The sequence below is a fragment of the Homarus americanus genome, unplaced genomic scaffold (assembly GCF_018991925.1).
Source record: "Homarus americanus isolate GMGI-L3 unplaced genomic scaffold, GMGI_Hamer_2.0 scaffold7238, whole genome shotgun sequence".
Lineage (NCBI taxonomy): Eukaryota > Metazoa > Arthropoda > Malacostraca > Decapoda > Nephropidae > Homarus > Homarus americanus.
Window position 1 is genome coordinate 4,163 of NW_024757460.1, and position 10,838 is coordinate 15,000.

General features: G+C 37.6%; 1 protein-coding gene across 5 annotated transcripts; it reads right to left on the reverse strand.

Annotated features, from left to right (window-relative positions):
* Positions 1-205: 205 nt before the first annotated feature.
* Positions 206-6,289, reverse strand: LOC121857472 (actin-related protein 2/3 complex subunit 1A-like). Of its 5 annotated transcripts, none has more exons than XM_042353521.1 (5): positions 6,191-6,289; positions 5,274-5,371; positions 4,050-4,201; positions 3,378-3,438; positions 251-297 (listed from the first exon to the last, which is right to left on the reverse strand). In XM_042353521.1, the coding sequence occupies exons 2-5, from the start codon at positions 5,338-5,340 to the stop codon at positions 266-268; spliced, it is 312 nt and encodes a 103-aa protein (XP_042209455.1). In that variant the 5' UTR covers positions 5,341-5,371; positions 6,191-6,289; the 3' UTR covers positions 251-265. The 5 variants fall into 5 exon arrangements, with proteins under 5 accessions (XP_042209459.1, XP_042209455.1, XP_042209456.1 ...); XM_042353522.1 differs by having other exon boundaries at positions 5,274-5,363; positions 6,191-6,288; XM_042353523.1 differs by having other exon boundaries at positions 5,230-5,371; positions 6,191-6,211.
* Between the last annotated feature and the right edge of the window lie 4,549 nt (positions 6,290-10,838).

Sequence of the window (10,838 nt, forward strand, 5' to 3'; positions counted from 1 at the left end):
CTCCACTGTACATCTTCTTGTGTACCCACCTTCCTCACTCACTGTCAATATCTTTCTTACTGATAGCATAGATATAGATAAGACAGATGCTTGTATATATAAAGACAGTCTGACAGATGATATAGATACCAAACAGACAGACTGACTGACTGACATACAGGTATTGAAAGACTGATAGAAAGATATAGAAGCACAGATAGATAAAGATAGACAGTTAGACAGACAAAGACATACTTGTAGCAGCAGAGTCTCCATGATCCAGTTGTTAATTTCTCAAGGGTTTAGTCGTTAACTCATCTGGAACAAACAAACAAAAACATTTAATATACACAACAGTTTATGATAAAAATATGTCCATAAATTAATAGTTATTCAGTACAGCAGTTGTTTGTTTTATGCAAGTTTGGTTTATGTCAACTTTCTTGGGACTGTAAACCTTCCATGCTTGTCAGTTTTGCCTGAATATTCCAAGCTAAATTAGATGTATATTAATACAGTAGTTCAGACAGACAGACAGACAAACAGGTAGATACAGCTGAATTAGAGGTACATTAATACAGTAGTTTCGACACAGACAGACAGGTAGATAGATTGCGCGATACAGACATGGAGATGAAAATATAAAATAGATACTGACAGATATAGATAAATACAGAAGATAATCCAGACAAGACTGAATAACATACTAGAACATACAAATACACACGGCTGGAACCAAGAAACAATAACTCTCTTCAGAAACCTAAAGGAAGAGCTGAAAGAAATATGTAAACAATCACACAACGACAAATGGAACCAGATAATCACAAACACAGAGGCCGATTATCACAACCCAAAATTTTTCTGGAGTAAAATAAAAAACTAATGGGCACTAACTCCATAGATAACAGTCATCTTATAGACGACAACGGGGTAAAAGCTAGAGAATCTGTAGAAAAAGAACTGATCTTCAGAAATTTCTGGAGCAACATATATAAAATGACAGAAGAAGAAACAGAAACTATTGTAGAGTAACAGAACAGATGGTAACAACACACCTTACACTAAACACACAGAAATGGCAACCACCAAGAACAATAGACCTCAACATACTAATCAGTGCAGACACATTAACCTTGCCAATCACCACAAAGACATAAGAAACATAATAACCAGTTTTAAAAATAAAGCACCTGGACTAAGTCAGACAAACAAAACAGTCCTTCAAAACATACCCACAAATCTTTAACGCTTCACTAGCAACAGGACACTTCCCCAGACCTATATCCTTATTAGAAACACCAGGAAAAATACTAGAAAAAATAGTCAACAGCAGACTCAGAAACTATCTAGAACAGGAAAACAAATATAACCCCAGACAACACGGATTCCGAAAGAACCGAGGCACAAACACGGCTATTGCATTAATTTGAGAATCAATAGCTAACGCCGTCAGCAATAAAAACCAGTGCAATATTGTTCTCAGAGACGTATCAAAAGCTTTTGATAAAATGTGGCTCTAATTCCACAGTGAATTTGATAGAGGGGGCTAAGTTGTTAAGTTGTGGCAGGAATGCTTTTAGGTCCTCATTACATGGCCAGAGACATAATACATCATCAACATATCTAAACCAGACTGCTGAAGGTGGTAAAACATTACTTAATAGTTTCTTTTCAACTGCCACAACTTAACAACTTAGCCCCCTTGCTCAAATTCACTGTGGAATTAGAGCATGACTGTAAATTGCCTTTACTAGACTGTCTGATCCACAGAATAGGTAACACCTTCAAGTTCAGTATTTATAGGAAACCTACTCATGTGTGTTCATACATTCATTATTATTCTGCCCACCATAATAGTCAAACAGTCAGTATTTTCATCATTGTTTTTATGTGCTTTGAGAATTTGCAGCCCGGAATTTATTGATGAGGAATATAAATATATCTATAATATTGGCTTGAACCTTCAGTACCCTAGATCTTTCATAGACAAATGCCTTAACATTACTAAGAAATCTTTCTATAGAACCAAGCCCACCCATTACCATAAGAATCTCTTAGTATTACCGTTTCACAAAAATTTTTCTCAAATTCCTTTACAACTAAAAACCTGGAACGTCAATGTGGCATTTAAAAACTCATGCACTGTTAAACAAATATATATATATATATATATATATATATATATATATATATATATATATATATATATATATATATATATATATATATATATATATATATATATATATATATATATACATACACACACACAGTTGGCCCTTAACATACGCTGGTTTAGCATACACGGATTTGCAAATACGCGGATTGCCCCGCCGGAGGAATATTCTGTACATTGAAGTAATTGAAGTACATTCAAATCGCGCGCCATTCAACTCGCACGCGGCCCCGAACACGGGACACCGCCTGCTCCTGCAACCTCACACACACACACACACACGCATAGCTCTCCCTCACTCAGTCAGTCTCGCTGTAACCACGCTTGTGTTGACATCAGCATCAGGAAGCTGCAAAAATATTTACACAGAATGTATTTATATCGCCAACGAAAAGCGAATAGAATATCACTGAATAGTAAAGAAGATTTAGAATCTAAAACGGCCAAAAATCTAGCAACATATTCTTTATCAATGAAGGCGAGGGGTAAGTTTCCTTGTTTCGCGTAGTTTATCCCAATTTACATTGAAAACAGCGCGCTACGTGCTTCAGCAAAAACTTGGGCCATTTTGGCTTCTGAGTAATATGGAATGTGTAATATTTTTGCCGAAATGACGAGTATTAAGAAGTGAAAAGAGACGTGCCAATGACTTTCAATTTTCTTTCATCAAAAAGATGTTACCATAATCGCTTTTGAAAATGGGTTTTCAGTTAAAAAACTGTTGGGTATATATATATATATATATATATATATATATATATATATATATATATATATATATATATATATATATATATAATGGTGTAGCAAAGCACAAAGCAGTGATAGGACACACACTTGTAGTTTTCTCTCATTTATTTACTCTAGAAATCACCCGAGAAGGAAGAGTTTGGGACCTAGATCAGACATATCTAGTTGTTATACATTATTACGTTATACTTACAAAACAAGCGTCAACTGTTGTCATATTCACATATTTGTAACACACAGTCGTAGGAATTAAACAATAACGAAAAAACCCAACCTACCAGCACAACACAGGGGAGTGGCTGTTGTTGTCGACTCACTCCAGGGTGAATGTCTGTACAGCAAAACTAGAATTAGCCTTATTCTGGCTTACAGACTACCTCCACGAGATCATCACATTCTTCATATAACATTTATTATGCTCAATCTATCAAACACACTCTAACAGAGCAAAGAAATACGTGGGACCTACCTGCTACTGGGCCCCGGGATGTAAACAACGCCATGGCGTCTCTCCCCCCCCCATATTCGTTCTAGCGCGGATTCACAAGACATAATTACGTTTTCCTCCTCGAAGCTTACAAAAATACATATCCATATCAATAATATTCTATATCACAAAATGGTTGTCTCTGGAGTTCCTCATACCACACACACTCCTCCATACAAATGTTTGCCGATGGCGCCAAGTTATTTCGGGAAATTAAGAACCGAGCATTTGCATTCATCTACAATGCTTTTTTCCTTTTTAACCTCCTCACTACCCTGTATTTGGAAACCACTTTTAATATTTTATTCGGCTAATGCCAGACAATTTTATTCAGCAGAGTGTGGACCCAGTGCACAAGTGGTTAAGGTGACACAATCAGTACAAACCTTCACACCAAGAATAGCTTCCCATTATTACCAGGAACTATATAACACAACATAGAAAATATCAGCTGCTCGTGAGGGTTGTTATAAGTTCCACTCCACTTGCTAAGTAAAAAGTGTGGTTGATAGATCTGTTAAGTACAACCATAGAGTGAAAAAATGTATATGTTACAATACAAAACTAACTGAACCAAAAAAGATAAAGTTAAAGTCTTAAATTATTTATGCCTTAACCACATGAAAAGGTTAAATAAATACACAGTAAACTTACTGCTCCACATGTAACAATGCGATTGGTGCTGGGAGCCCAGTCAATGCCTGTGACACGCAGATCATGACCCTGGAGTGTTTCCTGAAGCTTCCACTCTGATGCAGCTCTGCCATATATATTCACTTCATTGTTGTTGAGACTCAATGCCACTTCTGTAAGAAATACACACACATGCACTGAGGTTGCAAAACTAGAGAAACAAAACAAAACTACAGAGAAGCTAAGTAGCTAAATAAAATCTAAACCTAATAATGAAAAAAAAAATAAAAAATAAAATTAACTCCACCTACTTTCTGGTACAAACTGGGAGAGATCAGAAGCTTTGAACATGTTATGACCAGAAGAGGAAACCAGTCCTGCTCAGGTATAAAAAAGAGGACTGAACCCCCCCCCCAGTGATTATGCTGTATTATGACAGCTGTCTGGCTGAAAACTTAGGTAAAATTGCAGATTACAGCAACCAAAGAATAACCTAATCTAATCTTCCAGAATTCTGTGGTTGCATTTATTTTTTATTTTTATTTTTTATTTTTTTACGGGGAATAGGCCACCCAGCAACAGGTCATTGAACCACAATGGGGCCTGGGGGGCAAAAAAAATAAGAGTAAAAAGAAATTGAATTGCCCACAGAGAAACTGTGGGCACCACGGGCAATACGAGAGTTACAAGTCCACGGCCTTGCCGGCAGTACACGGGATGCCAAATCCACCAAACATTGGCCATTAAAGTACCTGTAAAAAAGAGAGTGAAGCAACATTGAAGCAAAGAGAAAGGGATGAAAGATTATCAATTAAAGGAGGAGAGTCAATAAGATGAAATGCCTTTGATTCCACCTTATCTAACAGTTGGACAGAAGAAGAGCCACCCTCGATATGAGCACAGTACTCCAAGTTAGGACAAATGAATCTCTTATAAACTGAAGCAACTGCTCAGGAGTAAAGTAGCTACGGCATCTGTACAGCATTCCCAGCTTTCGGAAGGCAGTTTTAGCAATGTTGTGGATGTGTGGCTTCCATGACATATTATAGGTAATGGTGAGACCTAACATATCTATTTTAGAACTTAGCAGAATGATTGCATCCTGAAATGTGATTGGTGGGAGATCATCAAATATTACAAAAACTTCTTCTAGAAAAGTGATACCGATACAACTCAGTTTGAAAATTAGATGGCAATTTACCTGCCAGGCAAGTGCTATTTAACTTCATATAGGTCGGTACTCACGGCTGCGGTCCTCATTCCGGGCACGACAAGCGATGGGCACGAGGCCGAACCGGAACACTTCTGTCATGGCGTATCACTTGGAGCAGGTGTCTGTAACACTGTGTAAAATAAATGGTAAATTTTCACAAATGCACCAGTCTTTGTTCAGATATTAAAAATATGTTTTTTCAATGTTACTCGATGAGTTTCGAACAAATTTAATATTAATTTCAGCCGGAAATCAATAGTTCTTTGGGTAAATCACATAAATAAAAAACCAACAAACTAACAAAACCAAACCTAACCTTAACTAACCTAACACTATTTTTCCGACGAAAATCTGCAATTGACGTAAAACTCTCGCCCAATTATAAGTCTCCTATTGCTATAGCCAATAAGAAACTCCCACACCACCCCCCACACATGCGCTGTAGAGGCTTAAGAATCCAACACGGAGGTAAGGAGCACTGCGCGACGGGCGGTGAGAAGTAAACAACAAATGACAACACTCGTGAATGACCAAATCATAATGGTAAGAACATATTGAAAAAATGAAAGAAATTGAACAACACCTGCTGGTTTTAGTCATCTCTTCCAAGAATACCTTTATACCCGTTAAATATAAGATTAACTTTAATTTCTTACCGTAAATAAAGTGGCAACCATCTCTATCCATTAACTAAAACAGTATCTACATGGATATTACAACTATATACAGTACAAATATAAATCTTTCACCAAGTACATGACCATTGTATATAATTATTATCATAGATATCCGAATTATTGGTTAAAGGCGATGAATCATTTACAGTAGGCGGCGCTGTCCCCTCACGTCTTCCGCCATAACTACGACCTACAATAACTTCTTTCATGAAGTTAATTTGTTATATATTATCAAAATACATGGAACATAAAAAAGAGTTCCTTCTACTTACCTAAATATTGAAGGATATTAGCGGACTCTGGTCAACATCCACAAGTCCTGACTTGTGACCAAAACAGCTTGTGTCTCAACCTGTTGGCGTGACTTAAAATAGTTTACAATTTACATAATCAATGAAAAAATCAAATAAATATAAATAATATCTCACTATAAACTTTAATTAGTTTTAAAATATAGAATTAGAATTATTTCACTAATTATAAAATATAATAAAAACAAATATTTACAACTTGAGATAAGATTGAGAGGAATGAAACACAGCTCCAAACGTGTTGTGATTGGCTCGACTGTTATCCCGTCAAAACATTGTGGTGTGAATATTACTGCAAACATTATTAATATTTAGTATCGACAATTACTGTACACATGATGAACAGTTCTCATAACAAAGATTATATAGTGAACACTCCAACAATTCTCAGATCTGTATCGCTCAATAACAACTAAATAATACATGTTTTGTAGGCTATTGAGCGAAATATGAATAGTCTGATTTTACGTTAACTGATGTGTCATTACACAGCTGACGGAGGAAACATGATGGATTTTACTCGTAGCAACGGATTTAAGTTGGATAAGTTTAGGTTCATCAACAACGATTTATACGATAGAGAATTAAAAATCAATAAATTTTGGCGATATGGCAACATGTATGGGCAGCTGACAGCCACAACATCACTCGCTGGCAGAGTTGCCAACTTAGCGACTTTGTAGCTAGATCTAGAGCTTTTTGTTTTTTTCTAGCGACATTTTAGAGCGATTTGCGACTTGTCGCAAATCTAGAGATATCCACAGAAATCTAGCGACTTTCTGGATACTTTTGGACTGTCCATGAAACTCGGTTTTCCTAATTTCGAGCCATAATATATAGCAACGGGGTTACAGGGACAATGCATTTGAACGGGTTGAATTCATAAAACAACTTCGTCAACGCTTACCTGACAACATTCGTGTGCTGCAGTCTATTTCTTTTCTGAGTGCCGATGAATGCTTGAAGCCTATTAAATCAGATATACTTGGTTTGGCACACTTATTTACAGAAGATTCCAGCACCCTTACCAAGATTGATTTCCAGTGGAAAAAACTGCATCACACAATCTGGACAGAAACATCTAACACCCTAAAATTGTGGTCAGAAGTGGCAAATTACAGAGATGCGACAGGTGAAAACCCTTACCATGATCTGGCTGAAATTGCACTCGCTGCCTTATCTCTTCCGCACTCAAACGCAGATGTAGAGCGCACATTTAGTAATATGAACTTTGTGAAATCAAAATTGCGCAACAAAATGAAAGTATCGACATTAAAGGCAATTCTTACAATAAAGTATGGGTTAAAAAGACAGAACACCTGTTGTGCAAGTTATGAACTTCCTAGTGATATTTTAAGAAAGATAGGGACTGTGGAGGCATACAGTTACAAGAGAACCTGAACCAAGCACTTCACATGCTTCCAGCTCTACAGTTGTTCACACTACGAAGAGGACTGGGATGCAATTACTATTGAATAATAGGTAAGTGTGCACATTAAACTTAAAAAAAAAAATATTTTTATTTTTACACAATGCATTTTATTTATACTCCGTCCATTATAGTCGGCATTATGAAAATATTATTTGCATCAAATTACTGAAGGGGGGGAATAATAGCTAGCGACTTTCCATGGAAGATTTAGCAACATTTAGCTACTTTTAGGTACCAGCCTAGCGACATTTGAAAAGCCGAGTTGGCAACCCTGGTATGGGCAGCTCGACAGCCACAACATGACTCGCTGTGCGTGTCCAGTACATGGTCAAGGTGGACGTGTGCATTATTCCTTCATTTTTGACAATTTCCTTAAAACTTGATACTCTTTCGGTGTTATATACTGATATAAGTGGAAGTGTTCGTAGTTGTGAAGTGCTGGAGGACCCGTAACGTGAAGTGTTGTGTTAATATATGGGAAATATTGGTTAAAAGGTGAAGTGACTCGATGAGATTAGAGGATATTTGTCACTGATGCCAAGTGAAGTGTTATGGGCCCATAACTTGATTGGATTAATGGAAATAAATAGTGTTAACGGAGGTAGTGAACCTAATTGAAGGTTAAAGAAAAATTCACGCGTGGAATCCCTTTTTCTAGTGAACATTAAAAGTACGAGACGAGGTACCGTAGTGAATTTTCCAAGTGTCCTTTTTGAAGTGAAGTCAATTAAAACATGTGGGAACTACAAGAGTATTCACCACAGTTAACTACACCAGGACTTGATTCACCCTCCGCCAGGAATTTAAATTAAGGTATGATTAAAACTTTGGTTTGGTTAATGTTATGCCATGTATTACAATTGGCACACAGAGCTATTAAAATTGTTATGGGTTAATACGTCTGACTCGCCGCTACCCCTAGCAACAACATCAAATACAATATCATATCAGTACACTTTACATTCAGAAACATATATATAGAAGGAGATAAAAGATTTAATCGCTTCATATACTTAGTTCTTGCTTTTGTATTATCTATAGGTTGATCGTTGTTTTAAAAGGGCTAAATAATCCTTTCATTCCTCTCAAACCAGACAAATTCCTACACTTAAGAATATTCTGACTGCCCTATCGTAATGAATTTGTCCCGTTAGTTCGGTCCCTCAAGCTGCTAAATATTAATGTTGTTTTCATGTATGACTCAACCATTACCAATATGTTAATAAGAAATAGCAAGTGTAATAGCAAATGTAATTGTAATTATGTAGGACAGACAGGAAAAACACTGCAGCTCAGAATCAAACAACACCTTAGCAGTGCCCTGTTGGTTCATGTTAGGAGTAATAATCATCCCATTACTTGGGGAAAAAAGCTTAGAAGTATTCAAATCATCTTGTGTCACAGGAAGACTTCTGGTTGAAGCTAGTTTGATTAAGGAATTAAAATCAATAAACCTTAGTGATGGTCACTTCAAAACTGATAATATGTTACATAAATTTATCTGTACACCCTCCTACACATCCCCACACCCTCCCACACATCCCCATCCATCCTGCAACCCTCGGCACCCCAGACCCTCCCCACACATCTACACCCTCCCACACATCCTCTCACACCCTCCCTACACATCTGCATGCCCTCCCCATCCCCACACCCTCCCACATGTCTTATCCATCCTACACACCCCAGCACCCCACACCCCACACATCTCTCACACCCCTCCCACACATCCCCACACCCCTCCCACATCCCCATCCATCCTTTTCACACCCCAGCACACCCCACACCCTCCCACACATCTCCACAATCTCCCACACACATCTTCTACACCCCCCAGCACACACATCCCTACACCCTCCTACACATCCCTATCCATCCTTCCACACCTTCGGCACCCTCTTTACACCCTCCTACACATCTCTACACCCTCCTACACATCTCTACACCTTCCTACACATCCCTACACCCTCCTACACATCCCTATCCATCCTTACACATCTTCAGCACACCCTTTACACCCTCCTACACATCTCTACACCCTCCTACACATCCCTACACCCTCCTACACATCCCTATCCATCCTTACACATCTTCAGCACACCCTTTACACCCTCCTACACATCCCTACCCATCCTTACACACCTTCGGCACCCCCTTTACACCTTCCTACACATCTCTACACCCTTCTACACATCTCTACACCCTCCTACACATCCCTATCCATCCTTACACATCTTCAGCACACCCTTTACACCCTCCTACACATCTCTACACCCTCCTACAGATTTAAAGAATTTTTAAAACTAGCTTTAAATGATTGTTTGTTTTTATTTAATAACAAAGCTTTAAACAATGTGATGGTGTTGCTATGGGTTCACCTTTAGGTCCCACGTTGGCCAACGCTTTCCTCTGTCACCACGAGAAGCTTTGGCTTACCGAATGTCCCCCCCAATTTAAGCTTTTGTTCTATCGTCGGTTTGTTGATGACACTTTTTTAATTTTCAGATCACTTGATCACGTCCCTATGTTCCTAAATTATTTAAATTCGAAACATGGCAACATCAAATTTACTTGTGAATTGGAAAAGGAAAATATTCTTCCATTCCTTGATGTTAATATCCACCGTCTTCATAATAGTTTCGAGACAGCCTTATACAGAAAACCAACTTTCACGGGTTTGAGTTCAAAATTTTCATCTTTTATTCCTCTTCATTACAAACATAATCTAGTACGTACTCTTACCAACAGAGCCTTCAATATCTGTTCAAGCTATTTCCACTTGGACATTGAACTAAAATACATAAAGTAACTACTCTTTAATAATGGCTTCCCTAAGAGATTTACAGACACTTACATTGGCAAAACCCTAATTAGGTTTTTTAGTCCCACACAGCCTCAAATACACACTGTCCCTAAATATTCTATCTCACTACCTCGGCAACCACAACATAATTGTGTTTTGTAGTCCTTATTATGTAGAGATGTTAAATATTGGTTGTGTTAGTACTATGATTCATAAAGCAGCCTGTTTAATGGACGCACATACATTCTATATCTAATACAATATTGTTTTGTTTTACAGAAAGGGGTTAAGGTAAGTGCAAGTTACCTGTTTGAGCTTAACTGATTAACGTAACATCCAGAATTAAATGTCATCATTATTATTATTATTAGTAA